We start from the raw sequence: 19,480 nt of genomic DNA, 5'->3' as shown, positions 1-19,480 counted from the left end.
GTGCTGTAAAGAAAAGCCGACTAGAATATTATATTCCAAGACCCCTGTTTTGTTGCCTAACACATAAAAAATAATAAAGCATATCTATCTAGCATCTACTAAAATTTTCATTACTTCTCAGCATCAAATCTTAATAGTTAAACTGTATTAATCTCTAGCTTCTTTTCCAGAACAAACAATATATTCTTTTTCTCATGTAGCATAATGGTGTTATTTAAATATAAAATGATATTAAGGCATCAGAACCAATATTCATGTAATTTGAATTACTTTGCTAACACTACTGATTAATTTTTAGGTGAACCAGTCGAATTCTCCAACTCATTTCTGGTCAAGAAATAACATGTTGACATTTGACAAATGGCAAAGACCAACAGTCAGCTGTGGATTCTGCACTGACTCACTTGGGATTTAAACCATGATCTTGGCCTCATTATCATGCTGCTATAATCGTTTGAGGAAAATAGCTACAAAAATAAATTCTGAAAAAAGGAAATAAAATTTCTGCTCTTTCTGTCTCCAAGCCTAAACCACTGTACAGCTGTGTGCTTTGAGTAATTCTCTTAGCAGGTGTTTTATATATGGGTAATGAGCTGAAAGCAGGAAATCCTCCTGAAATCTAAGCTGATCACGTCAGTTCTCCACCTGACAAAACTCCACTATCTAATAAGATGAGTTTGACTTCTTTGGCATAGCCTGAGACTGCAGTGTAATCTTGCTACAATCCATTTATCCAGATTTTGCTGCAACTCCTGCCTCCTTTTACAGTGAAGTGATTTTCTGACCATGTTCTGATTATGCATGTATTCATTCAGCCTACTCTTATTTAATGCCCATAATGTATGAGGCATGGTCAACTTGAGGAGTAGACAGGGACATAAATGGCAACAACACACTAGGACAAGTGTTATTATATAAGCAAAGTATGTACAATGGCAAGAGAGCCTGGAGAAAGCAGACGGAAGGAGGACAAAGGGACGCATGAGCTTACGGTAAAGACACGGTAGTGAACGGACTGAGGGAGCAGAGAAGGTCTAAGCCATTCAGTAGAGTAGATGGTCACGGCTTAAGAGGGACATGTTCACAGGCTGGGTTGGAGGTAATGCTAGAGCTAGGCAGGAACTGAATCCCAAAACTCTGGCTTCGCAAATACTTTATATCTAACTTTCTTCACACCTCTGGTCAATGCTTTTGAGAATGCTTTGTTCCTTTCTCTTGCCCAACTGAAACCAACAAGTATGATGAATTTAGTTACCCAGAAATTCATTCAATAGATATTTGCTGTAAAATCTTTCCAGAGACCAGGCATTGTTCTAGGTGTTTGGACATATTAGTTGAATTCATGCTGTCTGCTTCTTTTTCTGACTCTTTGGGAGAAACAGATTGTCAATGATAAACATAACAAACTGGCGCATTATTCAACTGGGTGTAAGAATACAAATACAAATACAACTGTCAAACAGTGGTAAGTGCTATGGAAAAAGAAAAAAGTAGGGGGAGTTAAGGCAGGTTGGAGTAACTAGTGTGAATTGGCTAGTTTACTTTAGGTTGGTTCATATACTGTGGAACATGCCCCAGTAAAACACAAAGCCGTATAGGACACAATGAGATGGGATGAACACATAAGGCCTGAGGGTGAGGGGCAGGAAACACAGACATTTAAGCTTAGAAATCACAAGAGAAGAATTCTAAGGACTGCTTTGTCCCCAGCGCTCTGAAATTGGGAGCTAGCCAACCCGTACCTGGGGGAACAGTGAGGGAGGAGGGGTAGGATTTACTACACTCCAGGAAGGTAAATACAATACAAGCCCCAGAGGCTTTACATTACTCATCAATCTAGAATCTGGTACTACACAGCGCCGGAGGAGGCAGGGGATAGGGGTGTGTACAAACACATACTCACACCCACCCACAACTTTGTCACTCCCGGAGCCGGGGAGAGCATCCGAGAGAGGGATCCACCCGCATTCCTGACCACTCCCGCCTCGCTCGGAGCAGCGCGCCCGCTCCCCGCCCCGCCTCCACCAACAGGGCAGCCGGTGCTGCACTCGGCCCTGTGCCCGTCCCGGGGGAGGCCAGGGCAGCCACCTCCCTCCTCCTGGAGTCCGCTGCTACGAAAATTCAGCCTCGGCCTGGAACCCTAACCGGCTCCTTTCTCCCCTAAAGTGGACGCCACTAAGGGCCACGCAGCCAGAGGCCCTTGGGCCCTCGCTCCGGCTCACCCTGTCTCCGGACCACCCTAAGTCTGTCTGTAAACCCTCAGAGCTCCCTAAACCCTGACTCTCTGGGTCTCACTTTGGCGCTCTCCTTTCCTTCAGCTCTCTGCAAGCATTCCCCGCCACTGCCCCCTTCCCAGCACTTTCTCGCTCCAGCCTCGGGTCCAAGTCCACAACACCTGCACTGCCCACAGGCCTGTACTTCCCCCAGTCCCTCAGGTAGCAACCCTCCCCTCCACACCCCGCGGCTCTGACACCCCAAGGGACCCTCCCACACGTTCGCATCCTCCGGTTCCCAGGCCCCCCTCACACTCCCTACGTCCCGGGGTCGGATACCTGGGCGCTCCTCCCCCATTCACCGCCCCCGGGGTACCTCGTCACACTATGACACTTCTTGACAGTCACATTCTACCCTCCCGCTCAGGTGCCCAATTCTCCAATCCCCTCCAACCCTGACACGCACCCCCATCTGTCACACCTGGCAGCCCTCACAGGCACTCACATTCTCGCCCCCTCCCCGTGCACACGCCTCGGACTCCCCTCACGCGCACAATCGCCACACCTCCATCTTCCAAACTCTGGCGCCTCTCTCTCTCTCTAGCCAGAGTTCCCCTCCCGCCCCCAGGTCGCGCCCAGGAGGAGTGGCCGCGGCCCGCCCGCCCTGGCCCGGCCTGGGCTGCCGCGAGGTGACGCGGCCCCCGCGGGAAGAGCCTGGGAGGCGGAGGGGCGGAGGCGGCGTGGGCAGCGGCACTGAGCAGCGGCGGCAGCGCAGGGAGCTGGCCTTCCGCGGCGACTCCACCGACCCAAGGGGGCAGCGGTGGCGTCTGAGGGGCCCCCTGGCGCGCGCGTCCTGAGGAGGGGGTCCGCGCCCGACCCTGCTACGCCGGCGGAGCTCGCTAGGATCCGGGCGTTGGCAACCGAGCGGCCCTGGCTGGCCCTGACACTCTCCGCTTCCAGCCTCTGTCCTTCCTGCTCCGCTTTCTTTCGCTTCTGCAGTCTAGCCCGGAGTCGGGGGTTGTGTGTTTGTGTGTGTGTGTGTATATATATGTGTGTAGGGGGGTCTTCCCTCCGCGGCGCGCGGGAGCCCCGTGACGCGCCAGCCGGCGGGACGGCTGAGCTGCTTTCTCTGGGAAATCGCCTTTGCTTCCTCACGCTCCCCCGGCCGCTCCCGCCGCCTCCGCGCCCCTCGGGCCCGCGGGACGCCGCCTCCCGGCGCGGCGAGCCGGCTCCTCGGTCTCCCCCGGGGGCCCCGCTTCGCAGGCACTCCTTTCTCCTGCGAGGCGGCGCGCGTCCCCCGCCCACGCCCCGGCTGGGTACACGAGCGCCCCGGGCCGCGCGCCGCCCTCCCGCCGGCTCTCTCCAGTCACCCCACCCTGAGCTGTCCCCGCCACCTTACTCCACCACCCTCCCTCCCTCCACGCTCGCGCACTCCGCGTCCCGGCCTCCGGCTCGCCTCTTCCCCTGAACCGCTCACTTGCCAGCCCTTCGCCCCCGGGAAGAAGAAACATTTTCCCGGAGCGCACTCCTCGGTGCCCGCCCCCCCACCCGCCTCCCCCTCGAGTCGGCGCTCGCCCTCCCCTCCCCCCTGCTCTTTCTTTCTTGGGGGAGGGGGGCTGTGGCCTCGGATTGAAGGCCATTGATTTGTATGTATTTGTCCCAGCGCCGGAGGCTGCCCCAGCCGCCCGTGCAGGTGCCGCCGCTGCCAGTGGAGTTGCCTCCCTGCTTCCCTAGGGTGGTGCGGCTCCACCAAACATGTCGGCTCCTGTCGGGCCCCGGGGCCGCCCGGCTCCCACCCAGGCGGGTTCGCAACCGCCGCCGCAGCCCGAGATGCCCGACCTCAGCCACCTCACTGAGGAGGAGAGGAAAATCATCCTCGCTGTCATGGATCGGCAGAAGAAAGAAGAGGAGAAGGAGCAGTCCGTGCTCAAGTAAGGACCCGGCTCCATCTTCCCGCCTCCCTCCCTGCCCTCCGCCCCCTCGGCCGCTACCCTGCGGCCGCCTGCGCGTCCCGGATCGCCGCCCTCCCTCCCGCCGGCGGCGTCCGGGCCACGAGGGCTGCGGGCCGCCGGGGCTGCTTTCGGGGTGTTTAGCGCGCGGTGTGTGTGTGTGTCTGTGTGTGTGCGCGCGCGCGCCTGCCGAGGCCGGCTGAGGTGAGGGCGGAGAGCCTTTGGGTGGTGTGGTACTCCCGGGTGCCCTTCCGGACCATCCCCTCCGGATACTTGGGCTCCGGGGCCCGGCTCCGCGGAGGCTGAAGCCCAGGCTCGGCGCGTCGCTTCTCCTTTCCCACCGCCCCCGCGCCGAGGCAGTGACTGGGGCAAGGAATCCAATATGGCCGTGCACAGGTGCTCCCTGGCCGGACCCGAGCGAGGGCGCGCCGGCTGGGGGATGCGGGGACCTCTGGCCGGGCTCCTCCGCAGGGCGGAGGCTCCGCTCGCCAGCGCGAGGAACGGCCGGTCAGCCCACGGTCGCCGCGGGCGGGAGGGCGGCGGCGCGGGCCAGGGGCCTGAGCTGAGCCGCGCGTCTCGGGTGGGTGTGCGGCCGCCGCCATCTTCCAGCCCCTCCCCCTCGGCGAGTGCTGACACCCTGCACTCTGCCGCTCTTCCTGTTTGTAACTAGTAGATCTGTTCAATCCTGACGAGGCTCTAGTTTCTGGCCTGACTGCGATTTGGGACGCTGGCTTACCTCGTGAAGTTCTGCCGAGAGGCTGCCGGGATTCTGCCGGGGCGGGAGGCAGTGAGTGTAGCACTCGGGCGTCGGGTGGCCGTGTAACTTCAGCACCAGGGAACTGTCCAGACGGGCTTCTCGGGAGCCTCGGTCTGCTGCTCTCCACGGGCCGCCAAGAGGTGCCTTTCTACAGGTTATCTGATTCCTGAGTTACTGCGTGAAAGGGATTGTGCAGAAGGCGTGTGACCTTTTTACACTTTTCCGGTTCAGTTTTCTGTTTTGAGGTGTTACTCTCGAAGACATTAACTTGCAAGTTAGTCTTATGCATGTCATCAAGTAAACTTTCCCCGCATTCTCCAGTTAGTTAACACACTGTGGAGCTTTCCATAGAGCAGCTAAAGCCCTGACCTTTACTCGCATAACTTAGGAAAACAGGTTGTAGAAGCCGGTGTTCTTAAATGCACGTATAAAGAAATAGTTTTCTCAAATGTTTTCATATTTTAGTGAAAACCTCCAACTTAAGTACCAAACATATGAAATAGTCATACTTTACAGAAAGTTATTATTTAATCACAAATTGTTGAAGGGCTGAGGGAACACATCTATTTCTGACATAGCAACTGGAATTAAGAATGACTTCTCCAAACCTGATTTCTGAGTTTGAGCACTTGTTGGGAAGATAATGTACTATAGGCTTGTGAAATGAAAAAAAGAAAAAAATTAAGTAGCTTACTTCAGTTAATGAATGATAAAGTATTATTTTTAAAAAGCTTTTTCAGTATATTCTTCATGTGTCCCAACTTTACTGTGTATGTTACCAATGCCAGGCTTTTGATATTTAAATATATGAATTCATAATTTTTACTGTAAGTGCGAAATGTGTTTCCAAATTCATACTAGAATAGGATTCATTGTTCATAACTTCTACGCATCTATTTAAATGTAAAATATGTCTTTAAAAATAGTATGGTAAATGATGGTGTTTATTAGCCGCTTCACTATAGCTAAGAGTGTTTGTAATTTTAATAAACAAAATTTAATTGGGCTTTTGGATTTTGAATTAGGTTTGCTCAAAATGCACAATATGTTTTATTAGGAAAAATGTTGTAAAAGGGTTTTTCAGGCAACCATGTGCGTGTACATTACATCTGTACGTAAAGTACATACTCATGAGAGTGCATATAATGGCTGTGCCTTTCTATTTGCATAGCTTAAGGGGGAACAAATATAATCTATGAAATTATAGCCACTGAAAAATACATTTTCAGGTTTATTTTAATTAGTTGCATTTTTTTACTGGGTCTTGGAAAGGAGCTTCTTCTCAAAATGGCCTACATGGCTTCAGAATTTTTACATTCCTTAGCCAAAAGTGACTTGGAGATTAAAGCATAATGTTTGAAATTTTAGTTTGAGATGTCCTTTAGAATGTTTACATAGTAAAATAAGAGTAGACAAGGAAAATAAAGACAAACAGACTGTATAATAGGATTATTGTAATGAGAGAAATCATTTTGAAGAAATTGACAAGTTAGGTATATATTAGTAATGGGTATTTAGTGATAGTAGTATTCTCCAATGATTACTCTTAATCATACACCTCTAGGGCTTGTTCCTCTGGTCATGACTATCTAACTCTTTGTTTAGTGTTGTCCATTTAATTACATGTTAATATCAACTCTGAGAGAAGGCCACGGGCAGAGAGGAAAAAACAAACTCAAAACCTATTTGCTTTTAACAACTTTGTTAAAAATTAAGTTGAATGTATGAAAAGGTTAAAACCGGGAGGTAAATGTTTTTACATGATTTATGAGTTTTAAACTTCATATTAAGTATTTATAGAAAATGAAATGTTCATATACCAGGCCATCACATATCTTACAGAGGAATATAGGAAAAATATTGGAACTTACAGTTACATTCCTATTTTTATTTGAAAAAGATGTATTGAAAGTTTCATTAATATTTAATACATGGACCGACAATAATGAGACATATATACTTTGTAAATAAACATGTATATATTAAGAGATTGATAGCCTGAGATATTTTAATGAGCGGTGAGGAATGAGAGCAGACATGACCCCTGGAATGAACTATGGCCTTGGCAGCTCCCGGCCTGGGAAGTGACCTCTATTTAGTTGTCAGGAATTTCTTCAAAGCCCTATTGAGCATCCACAGAGAAAGTCTTGTGTCAGCATCAAATCACAGATTTTACATGTGACTGAGATCCTATAGTTTTAGAAACATTTTTACACCTTGTTAGGTTCCTATTCAGAAATTTGTTTTTAAAAATAGTGATGTGAATTCTGGTAGCAGTTTTGATGCGTTATTTAGTGTGTCAGTAAGATCTGTCATGTCCTTTTATTAAGTCTTTCAAGACTGTGAACTTATTGAGGGCAAGACTTGTAATTTCCCCTTCTTTGGTGTTTGTTCTGAACATCCTTAAATGCCTGTTCATAATATATGATGATGATTTGAACTGCGGTGATAATTGGATAGTTTACCACTTGTGTAGGAAAACAAAGGATTATTTGTTGAAAGAAAAACATACTAAATTAAAAGTTCTGTGAAGATACTTCAACAGTCCATGCAAAAGTTAATGTAAACATTTATTTTGGTATCCCCTACCCAACTTTCCCAACACTGAAATCAATCAATTCATAGGGTCTTTGGAAAAGATCATGGCGAATGTGTAAAAGAAACTATTCATGAATTTCAGCTTTGCAACTATATATATATGGTTTTATATATATTATATTTATATACAAGATTTATTTTTATTGGGAAGTCAGATATGCAGAGAAGAGGAGAGATAGAGAGGAAGATCTTCTGTCTGTTGATTCACTCCCCAAGTGGCCGCAAAGGCCAGAACTGAGCTGATCGGAAGTTAGGAGCCAGAAGCCTCCTGCAGGTTTCCCATGTGGGTGCAGGGTTCCAAGGCTTTGGGCTGTCCTTGTCTGGTTTCTCAGGCCATAAGCAGAGGGCTGGATGGGAAGCAGGGCCACTGGGCTTAGAACTGGCTCCCACATGGGATCCCAGCACATGCAAGGTGAGAACTTTAGCCACTAGGCTAATGCGCCTGGCCCAGGACCCAAATTATATTTTATTTCTTGTTTCCATGAACTTTTTGGTTATTATCAATTGATTGATTTTGTTTTGGTATGGTACTGTGAAAAAGTTTGAGGAAAGTGAATCCACTACAACAATAGAAAAGTAAATTCAATAGTTATCTGTTGAGTTTGAACCATGTGCATATTGTAGTCCTTTGGGTAAACTGTTTTTGTAGCACATGTGTTTTTAGATGTGTATTTTATCTTTTCATTGTCAGTTTAGATTTTCTGTCAATGTTAAAGGGATAATTTATCTCCCCAGATAAAGATAAAACAAAACAAAACAAAATCAAGGTACCAATTGGCTTATTATTCACACAGATGATTAGTTCCAATTTTTTAAAACAATTCAATTTTCAAAGTGGGTTCCAAAGTCAGTTCGTAAAATTCTTCGTTCAACATATATAGCCTGCAGATGGTGCAAGATTTTGTGGCTGCTTATTTCCTCCACCCAGAGGCAGCGACTCTTCCAGAGACACTGTATGTGAAAGAGTAATTTCCTTAAATATGTCTACTTAAGATCTTTCTAATCATCTTGCCATTAGGAATAATATTGTGAAAATATCTTTGTTCTTGTACCATTTCCTACACATATAAACATAGTTCTGGGATAAATATCTGGAAATAAAATCAGTTGATCAGATTGTCACTGCATGGTACATCCTAGTAAATATTGCCAAAATTGACTCGTTCTCACACCCTTGCTGACTCAGTGTGGGCTATTCTTTGTCAATAGTTCAGAGAAATTATTCTGCTGTAAACTTAATTTGTACTTTTCTTATTAGTGAGCTAGAGCCTTTTACATTGCTTGATAGATAACTATGTTTCATTTCCTGTTAGTTTTAATGTGGAAGTTCTGTGTGATTTTAGATCTTTATTTATGCTTTTTAAAAATTTGTTGGATTAAAACTTATCTTGGAATTTATTATACCTTTGTTTCATGATTTTTCAATTTGTGATCTACCTAGAATGGCTTTCACGATTATAATATCCTTAAAAAGTGTTCTGTATTTTCTTTGCACCTAGCATGTTGATCAATGTTGCAATAAGCAAAAAGTATTCTTGTACATTTAAATTACCATTGCCTTTGCCAAAAGATTAAAACTTATAGTTTTCAAGAATTCAAAATGCATTCTAAAAAAATTGATTGACATTTTATGACAAAGTGCCAGTGCATTTTTCATAGAGATTCTATGCTTTAGGTAAATAAAGGTTGTTAAATAATATCTTCCTGTTGACAACTCATTTTGGTAAAAAAGTACACTACGTGGTGGAAAAAGAAATATGGAGACAATATGATGATATAAGATGAATTTATAATGGAAGCCTTATTTTACTAATTAATAACTGTAAGTTCTTATTAAATTCTCTGGATGTCTGTCCTCACCCATTGTATCTGAGTGATAACATTGCAGGGAGCTGGTTGAGAAGTTGAGCAGTTGGGACGGACGCAAACCAGCTTGCGTATGGGATGCTAGCACGTCCAAGCAGGGATTTAGCCATTGAGGTATCATTTCAGGCCCTGCTTCTGTAATTCTTACTGTATGCCTCTTTCATGGTTGTTAATACATTAATGCGTAATAGCCAACATTTATAGATTAAAGAAGGGAGGGCTGCTAATTATTGAAGAAATTATGACCTGGTATTTGGTGCTCACATTTTCAGGATGTTTCACTGCTAATTTTCTTGCCCATGAGAGTTGAGTTACTGGTTATGATGCATAGTATTTATCCAACAGTCAAGTATTAGGCAACGAATAAAATCAGTGAGAACAAAATATATTTAATACATGTAATTTTCATTGATGCTTCATTTAAGTATTGTGTATTCGAAGTTGTAAGAGAGAGTAACCGCTGTTTGGTGGATGCAGTTTTTTGTTTTTTTTATATGAAATAATTTTTTAGTTTAAAAGAGCAATTGTTAGCGTTTTAGATACCACTGCCAACATAATTCCTTAGCAATAATGCTGATGATATTGCTGATGTAGAAGACTAGATGAAATTCCAGAGAGAAATGTGTGGAATTGGAGCATCTTGTGGTTGTGCTTCAAAAGGAAAACAAATGTAAAATAAGAGAAAACTTAAAGAGTGCTAGTGTGTATGCAACCTTAAAGTCACAGATAGAATGGTTAAGACCAGGCTCAGTGCTTTGTGTACAAGGTGATGGAATGACATTTTTATAAGATTCAGAATGAAGATTATTTGTAGATGGGCAGTAATCATGCTGAAAATTTAAAAAAAAATGTATTTTTATTGGAAAGACAGGTTAACAGAGAGAAAGAGAGAATGCTCTCCTTGTGTGCTGGTTCACTTCCCAAGTGGCTGCAACAGCTGGAGCTAAGCTGATCTGAAGCCAGGAGCTTCCTCAGGGTATCCCGTGTGGGTGCAGGGTTCCAAGGCTTTGGGGGCTATCCTCAGCTGCTTTCCCAGGCCACAAGCAAGGAGCTAGATGGGAAGTGGAGCAGCTGGGAGACAAACTGGCGCTCACATGGGGTCCTGGTGCATGCAAGGCAAAGATTTAGCTAGTGAGCCATTGTGTTAAGCTCAACTCTCCAGTTTTGTTAATAACAGCAAGATAAAGTAACAAGGCTGAGCCAAAGAAATAAACCAGCTAGTGTGTGTCGTAAGCTGTTTCATTGGAGGTAATCTGTAGTCAAGGTTACCACAGCCAAAGAAAATTTTCAAAACCTGAGCATATGTTAAGTTTATTTAAACATTTTTCTTTAGGTTTTCTACTAAAGTTCAGATGGTTACACTTCAGCACTTCAGTGAGAACTTGGGGTACTTGGCCAGGGAGTCTTGTTGTGGTAAGGTAGATTGTTACAGCTGAAGGGCACTGAAGGAACCCATGGAACCAGAAGCAAGAGAAGTGTCAGTTCAGTAGCACGAGGCTATTATTCAGTTTTTATCTTGAGCCTTTCTCACATTGGGTTTCTTCCCAATGTCAATGTGTCTGCATACTTGTAGTAGGAATCGCATGAGGGAGCTGACATTTGTTCAGCGTTCATGTGCTAGGATCCGGATCACAAATCTTATAAATAGAAGAACAATGATTCGGACTGAGAGCTTTGTGACTCTAAAACCTATTCACTTTCATTACGCTTGCACTTATTCTTGTGGGAAAACAGTATAATTGTGGTACTTCAGTCTGTGGATTGCGAAGTCCACTCTGGGTCCCTGAGTAAATTGCGCCTTTTGAGAATTACCGAGTTTACATTTGTGAAGCCCTTCCGGAAGTGCCTCACACATAACAAGTATGTGTTTGTTAAATAAATAAATTAGGAGAGGAGAGAGCTGATAACTATAGAGAATATCAGTTCACTAACAAATACTTATGTGAATTCCCAGGTTTTTACCTCACCATCTCTACTAAGATGAGACCTTTGGGTTCATCCTCTATCGCTTCTGTAACAAATCTAGTGGCTTAAAACAACCAGTTTACTACCTTCCGGTTTTAGAGGTCACATTTTGCCACGCCCCCTGCACCGGGCTGAACTCCAGGAGCAGCCAGGGTTGCACGGCCTTCCGGAAGCTCTAAGCGAACATTGCTTCTTTGGGTTGTTGAGCGAATGGAGTTCCTTTGGCTTGCAGGACGACGATGTCCCTTTGTTGTTGACTGTGCTGAGGACCTTGCTCTCCTCCCAGAGGCACTCCCTGGCGCTTCACGCACAGACGCCTGCATTTCGGAATGAGCACTGAGCTGTTCAGGCCTTCTCGTGGTCCGCTCCTTGACTTTTCTGTCATTGCATCTCTCTGCCTACAGCTGGGACAATTTTTTCCTCTTTTCACGATTCCTGTGGTTAGACTGGGCCCACTCAGATTTAAGAGTTTCTCATTTTAATCGCATCTGTAATATTCTTGTGCCAATTAAGAAAAATAGGATAAAATGTCTGGTGAGTACTAGTGGAGCCCTTTCAGTTTTCTGTGGGAGGCACAGATGAAGCTCCTGACTTCAGCTTGGTCCAGCCCTGGCCACTGCAGTCATCTGGGGAGTGAACCAGCAGATGGAAGGTTTCTCTCTTGCTGTCTCTTCTTTGTAAATCTTCTTTTCCAATACAAAAAAAAAAAAAATCTTAAAAATAAAAGATACATTAGGAGAATACAGTCAGGAGATGGGAGCAATAGCAATTAGAGCAGGACAGTTTAATAATATGAGGATACTTCAGAGTTCATGGAAGAGTGAAATTAAAAGGTTTTTTAGGGGCAAGTGCTGATAAGTCACTATTTTGGAAGGCCGCATCCCATCTTGGAGTGCCTGATTAAGTCTTGGCAGCTCTATCTCACATCCAGCTTGCTGCAGCCCTGGGGGAGAAACAGTTGATGGGCTGAGAACTTGAGTCCCCACTACCCGGGTGGGAGGCCCGGATGGAGTTCTGGGCTCCTCCGACTTGACCCCACACTGGCTGTTGCGGGCGTTTGGGGCCTGAGCCAGTCATGGAATATAGCATTCCTTCTTTGAAAAAAAAAATATATACATGAAACAAGCTAAGTTTATTTTGGTACAGAAATACTTGAAACCTGTGTGTAGCTTTTTCGTAATATGTATTTTCTGTGAATTTTTGGAAGTTCCTTCATATGCATGGATTGCAAAAAAAATGTTTTAATGAAAATTTAAAAAGTAGTGAATAATTTTCTAGTTTTTATTTGTTTGACAGGCAGGGGAGACAGAGAGCTCACTCCTATCCTGTGGTTCATGGCAGAAGTGTACGCCCTGGCTGGGGCTGGCCAGGCCAGGAGCCAGCAGCTGGAACACAGTGGCTGGGACTCATTCACTGCAACCATCCTCTGCTTCCTTCAGAGTCTGCATTGGCAGGAGACTGCAGTCTGGGGCCGGAATTGGCAGTCAGATAACCATTAGGTTAAATGCCCTATTGCTGCAATTTTTTTTTTTTTATTGGAAAGGTAGATCAGATTTTCAGAGAGACAAAGAAATTCCGTCTGCTGGGTCACTCCTTACATGGCTGCAGCAGAGCTGAGCCAAACCAAAGCTAGGAGCTTCTTCCAGGTCTCCCATGTGGGTGCAGGGTCCCAAGGCCTCGGGCCATCCTCTACTGCTTTCCCCGTCCACATGCACGGAGCAGCCGGGATGTGAAATGGCACTCATATGGGATCCTGGGGTGTGCAAGGCAAGCATTCACACTGAGCCAACACACTGGGCCCATGATTTTTAATTAACATATAATAATTGAACATTTTTATGGGGTACACTATTTTAACGCATGTATACAGTATATATTGATAAAATCAAGTAATTACCATTTACATCTTCTTTAGGCTTGGAACCTTCTAGCTTCTTCTGTTTTTTCACACTGTATATAGTTTTGAACCAAAGTAAATTTATCTTTTAATTCCATTTTTCTTGAACTTTTGACCATCATATAAAGGACTGTTAACCTATAGCAGCAAGCAGCCATCTCTCCAAAGCTTGAGGCTAAAATACTCATGGAAAACTCTAGGGACTTGGAGAAGCTCTTTCTCTCCTGTGTGAGACTAACCTTCATCCTCTCTTGGAGGGTACAGTTACAGCTCATTTAGTTGTCTCAGCCTGGGGCAGGCAAGCAGGAACTCCTCCTTGGGGGCGGTGATGGGACTTACTCAGAAGCCTGTTGCCTGTTTAGGAAACTCACCCACTGGGAAGTCAGGGAGGCTTGTGGAGAAACTGCATGCCGGGATGGCCCTGAGACTTTGTGGGAAGATTCCCCTTGGTGCTGGTGAGCTAGGCCAGGAGGCTGGGTGCGCAGGAGGTCCATGAGGTCCTGGCAGCCTGACCCTATAGCCCAAGACCACAGAAAGCCCAGCACCAGGAAAGGAAGCCCTTTCTTTTTAAAATGTCTCAATGGCTCCCTCTACTGGCTTAGTGTGTTATTGATTTCACTGGCACAGAAAGGGTGGAGGGAGTCCAGATGCACTAACAAAAAGCAGGTCAAAGAAGAATGGGTTTGGATCTATATTTTCTACCTTCAAATATAGCATTTTAAAATAGCATAGACTATTTAGTCCTTATGTTACTAGTTTTTCTGGGTCAACTGAGGTCCCCGTGTCATCTTTGTTCTGGAATACAGGCTGGTGTAGAACACTGAACAACTAAGAAGGGACATCGTGGTAAAGGACAGGTTGTCTGTTAGAGTCTCTGCTCAGAAATACGTGCACAACTCCTGCTCACATTCTGTAGGCCTAAAGCAGTTACAGGAGCATACCTAACTCGGGCAGAGAAGTGCATGTCTGGAAGGCTCTGGAAATATGTATTGAAAACACTACCACAAGATTGATAGAATTGACATTAGAAACTTTGAAAACATACAGAATAATTATTTATAGTTTCCCCCTTTAAAATTTTGTCCGAGTTGCTTTGTAGTTTGTAGGAATTTTACTTAACAATAGCATTAACAGACACTGATGGTGATTTTAACTTCTGGGTCAGTGAGCTCAGACTAGACAATGAGCTCAGTCATTTGTGTAAAATAGAGAAGCTAAGAATAAGCATTTGTAGCGGGAAATATTTGATGAAGGTTAGAAGCAAAAAGAGTATTGTTTAACTGAGTTTTGACAATTTTGCTATTTTGAAATGTTTCAAATAAAATATACTAGAAAAAAACTTGCATGAATGGCTGGTCATTGTTTTGAAACTGAACTATTGCTTCGAATCTATGATACTTATTAACATATTTTCATGTGATTCATGGAACTATTTAACTATTCATATATTCCAAACTGTCAGTTAAAACAGTTTTTGCAATCAGCAGCTGCTTTTCAAGAAATGACCAGAGTCAGAATCACAATTTCAACGTTACTTCCAAATCCATAAACTTTAAAAATTTTTTCTTTGAATAAAAACATACCTGAGGCATGGAACAATGGACAATATTCTGATTCAATTTTTTTGTAAAAAGCCAACAGTAGCTGGCTTTGTAACAACTTGCTATTAATTAAATGCAACATTTTGATAACATTGTTTCATGTTGAATTTATATCTATAGGCAAAATTTTACATTAAGAGCTTTTCTGGGTGTAAAATATTATAATGCTTGAAATTGAGAGGAAGTCTTCAGGAAAAACTGTAGAACTTTTCTATTTTCTTGTCATTGAAAATTTATGCAAAGTTTCTATGATTTCTTTCAAAAATTCAATTTGTCATGTTGAATGCTTTAGTTGTTTTTGGTATGTCTTTGTAAATGGTTACTTTTTAAGTCATTAAAAAAGATTTATTTATTTTTATTGCAAAGTCAGATATGCAGAGAGGAGGAGAGACAGAGAGGAAGATCTTTCATCCAATGATTCACTCCCCAAGCTGCCACAATAGCCCGAGCTGACCTGATCCAAAGCCAGGAGCTAGGAGTCTCCTCCGGGTCTCCCACGCAGGTATAGGATCCCAAGGCTTTGGGCTGTCCTTTGCTTTCCCAGGCCACAGGCAGGGAGCTGGATGGGAAGTGGAGCAGTGGACACTAGCCAGTTCCCACACAGGACGCTGGTGCCACTTGTGGAGGTTTAGCTTGCTGTGCCATGGCCCTGGCGGCTAAAACCTTGTTTTGAGTGAAGGTATGCTTGGTTGCATTGCATTGTGATAACTTTTTCATGCATGTATGATATTTAACTTGAGGAGGAGAAGTATCAGGGTACAACAACCCAAATCTGAGAAACTTACTGTTTAAATTGTAATTGAAAAATTTACTTCAATAATTAAAACTTTGAAAAATTCACTGATGCTTGACTGAGCATGTTTCAAAAAGCATTAATAATGATGCTATTTTGGTTAATTCTCTGTGCTTTCTTAACTGAGTTCATTTAGTTAAATTATATTGAATTATTTTTTAATTTGTGAAATTAAAATAATCCATTATGAAAATCTGTCATGAGTGACTCTCTTGCTATTAGCATCAAATGTTAATTAGAAAGAAAAGATGAATAAAGGAAGAAGAAAAGATGAAAGAATGGCAACAAAAAATTTCACATGATTTTATTTAGGGACATCTAATTTGGAATACTTCTGGGGATAAATGTAACTATCCACACCATATTTGTTGGAAAAGCTGTAAAAAACAAGGATGAAGTTAAAGGTACAGATTTAAAAGTACATATAAAACAGCGAATGTCACTAACAACCCAGTTGTAACAAAAGCAATAATTAGACAAGCCAAGATGATCCATCGGGAAGGTCAAGGAGAAGTGCTGCTTCCAAAAGAATGTTAGAAAATAGATCTCCCTCTTGTACACATTCAAGACTTCCCCATGGAACATACAGTGGAGAAAATCACCTGTGATGATTGTTTTTGGCTTAGGCATTTATTCATTTTTCTCTGTAATGAATGGGTGTTGAATGCCTGCGACATACCAGCCACTACTAATTTGGGAAGTGGAAGAATAGGACACAGTCTCTGCCCTTGACGTGCTCATAGTCTGATGAGAAAGACTTGTGTAAATAGGTATTTCAAATGCTTGATCAATTTTTTTTTTTTTTTTGCTACAGTGTTGGACCTATTAAGTACCTGGATATGGAACATTTAAGGAAGGTTTTTTTTTTTTTTTAACCAAAGGTAACATTAAAACTGGGATTGACTTTAATCCAGTTCCCAAGTTTCCCTCATGGTGTACTCACCCTGAGGGAAGATCTCTCTTGGGCCTGGAGAAAGCCAAGGACTCAGTCACTGCCTTTCGGCAGTGGCTTTGGCCTGAGTCCCCAGCCTTGGATCCGGCCTGGCAGGGGCATCCCCATAGGCAACCCACTGTGGGGAGCTGCAAGCCGCCCCCAACCCCAAGGCCCGGACCCCTCTAAAACTGGTGTTGTATGAAAATTATACTTCATTCAATGTGTGGAGAAGGGGAAGAAAATTTTAAGCATGTGGAAAAATGAAAATTCTGAAAGAATATAATGTTCCTCTTTTTGGGGGTACAGGGAATAATGTCTGGTGATCCTGTATTAATAGATGCATGGAAGAGGGGAAACGGAATGAAGGAGCATCAATTGCAGAGTCCTCATGTGTGTAGACTGGTACTCCATGATACATACCGGTATAGAGTTACTAGGTTTTGAAATGTTGAATCACTTTCATGCAGATTGGAACATTATCAAGAGAATAAATTGCCTAACGATGTTGTCTTGTGCAGTCCATGGAAGTAGGTTATGGGACCTAGTAGCATGACTGGTGTGACTTCACTTGGCCATGCCTGGTAGTCTCCAGGACCATGTTGTTGATGGAGGCAACGTTAACAGGCTGCAGTGCACACTAGAATCTGGGTGCTTGTGTGACCATGGCTCGCCAGCAGCCTCACTAGTTGTTATAGAAGTGATGGCGTGTGGGGGTGTCGGACACGTATCAGTGTCTGTCATTCTATCAAAGAAGTTGGGGAAAGTTGTAAATGTCAAGACCCTATTAAAGAGATTAAATCAGCACCTTCCAAAACTCAACAGAAGTTTGTAAATTATTACATTTACTATATAGAAGTTGGTGCTGCAACTCCTGTTATGTGCTAAGCACATATTTATGTATGTCTGAAGTTTATTTGGAAAAAGGAAATATATATTTTTATGTAAGTTTATATTTTGATTCAGACTTACTTGGTAGTCTTAATGTCTCACATAGTGAATATTTAGAACCATCTATGCTTGTATGATGCACTAAGAAATTTTGTTTCATAGGCATGTTTCATCTGCAGTGCAAAGTTTTGAAACAAGAGACTGGTATCAACAAATGCCACTGTGTGAGAATTCTTACCACTGTATCTCTACTGATACTGCCGCTACCCTGTATTCTGGGACTTTGGATCGCTCTTCTGGGTTTGTCTTTTGTATTACTGCAGAATATCTTCTTAAAAATCATTTCTAAGTTATTAGTTCCCTGGCTTAAAGTTCTACTTAGACTTTGTTACCTTTAATGAAACCCCAATTCCTTACTCTGGCATAAAAGGTCCCTCAGTGTTCTCTGGCTTACCTTCCCAGTTTCAACTTACACTGTTTGCTTTCACATAAACTTGCTTGTTAGCTACTATAATATTTTACGATTTCTGGATCATTGGACAGGGAATGCAGTGCCCTTGGTAAGGAGAATACATGTGGAGTAAACCATTTGGCAAATTCATAACATCATGTATATAGTGTAGCCTGAAATATTTCAGATTGAACTAGTGCTACTATTATTTATTACATTAAAGTCACCTTTGGAAGAAATTCTGATAGCATTATAACCTGCAAGTCTCATATTTTGCATTTTCTTCAGATTCAATAGGAAGTTGTATGGAATTGTTTGGGAACACATGCTTCCAATCTGCCACCAGATTTTGCAGCAGAAATTTATATAATCATGCCGTGGCTCAAACTGTCTCACAAGCTACCATATGTTTCAGTGTTTCCAGTGTTTTCAAACACTCTCCTCTCTTTCCCACTTCTTCCAATTCACATTTCTCAGTTTTGTCCCGGCTCTCACCCTGCCATTTTCATTCATTTCTCTGATGCCTGGATGATTCCTGTTTAGGCCTGCTGCTTTTGAGTTAACTCAGTCCTGATTCTCTTTCCTGCACCTTCTTCTAGACTGTTAACATAGGCAGTGTTTAATTCCTCAATTAAGAACTCTTGTTTTCTGGCTTACGTTCTGAACTCTGACCTCAGGACAGGTTTGCAAGGCTTTGCTTCCTGTCTTCTACTTCTTTCTCAATCCAACAGAACTGACTCTGCGACAATGTAAGACAGCAGTTCCAGAAAAAGAGTTCTCTTATAAATCCTGTTTTTATCTGGTCAGAGCATAGAGGAATTTTGTATTTTACATCCAATCAGTTAATACAGCTTGATGGAAGTAGCTTCATCTTTATGACTTTAGATATTGGTTTTCTTCTTTTTTTCCCTTGGACTCCTATGTTTCTCAGGATTCCGGAGTCAAAACTGTGTGTTATGTATAAACAGCAGAAGGGGAAGGGTTTGGTGTTGGGCAACTTTGGTCATTTCCTCGTCTGCCAGTTACCAGTTTGTGACCTTGAAGAAGTCAGAAGTCTCTTGGCCTTTGTCTCCATATCTATACATTTTATTGAGAACAATAATGCCTATCTTATACGGTTGTGGGAGGTGGAAATATAAGGTAACTGGTGCATAAAAGGCATGCAATCAGGGTAAGTAGGAAAAAATAGCACTGTATTTCTTAGACTGCCTTTTCTGCTGCTTTGTTGTGTTCTCCACCCCACATGAAGTTGGATTAATTTGCTTCAATGAAGGTCAGTCTTGATGATTGGAACATGAGACTGGCGTGAGAGGAAGTAAGAAGGACTCAGGTGAAACTCATCCGGGGATCTGTCCTTGAAAATTTCCCTCACAAAGGGTTCCTGACGTTGCTGGTAACAGCAAATTGTATTCTTGAGGCCAGAAACCTTCTTACTGTTTTTTTTTTTCTCTAATTGAAAAGATTCCCCCTAAACATATTGAAAATAGTTAATCAGAACCTCAATTTTACTCTACACTTGTTTTACTAACCTAGCCATTGTATTTATAAAATTTCTCCAGAACTATTTA

At 43.4% G+C, this 19,480-nt stretch overlaps 1 protein-coding gene across 19 annotated transcripts in view; it reads left to right on the top strand.

Annotated features, from left to right (window-relative positions):
- The first annotated feature begins 3,833 nt into the window (after positions 1 to 3,833).
- The window catches only part of LOC121167605 (regulating synaptic membrane exocytosis protein 2), a 471,939-nt gene continuing 456,292 nt past the window's right edge, over positions 3,834 to 19,480 (top strand). For 18 of the 19 annotated variants that reach the window (XM_040997128.1, XM_040997111.1, XM_040997118.1 and 15 more), the window contains exon 1: positions 3,846 to 4,144. In XM_040997128.1, coding sequence (XP_040853062.1) covers positions 3,969 to 4,144 — 176 coding nt within the window. In that variant the 5' untranslated portion in view covers positions 3,846 to 3,968. Of the gene's footprint in view, positions 4,145 to 19,480 lie in introns of all 19 variants that reach the window. The other variant, XM_040997123.1, reaches the window with a different exon arrangement.

Source organism: Ochotona curzoniae, unplaced genomic scaffold (assembly GCF_017591425.1).
Source record: "Ochotona curzoniae isolate NIBS_2020 unplaced genomic scaffold, NIBS_Ocur_1.0 patch4, whole genome shotgun sequence".
In the NCBI taxonomy this organism is placed as follows: Eukaryota; Metazoa; Chordata; class Mammalia; order Lagomorpha; family Ochotonidae; genus Ochotona; species Ochotona curzoniae.
Note: the sequence above shows the minus strand (reverse complement) of the source record. Positions and strands in the feature narration are given on the sequence as shown.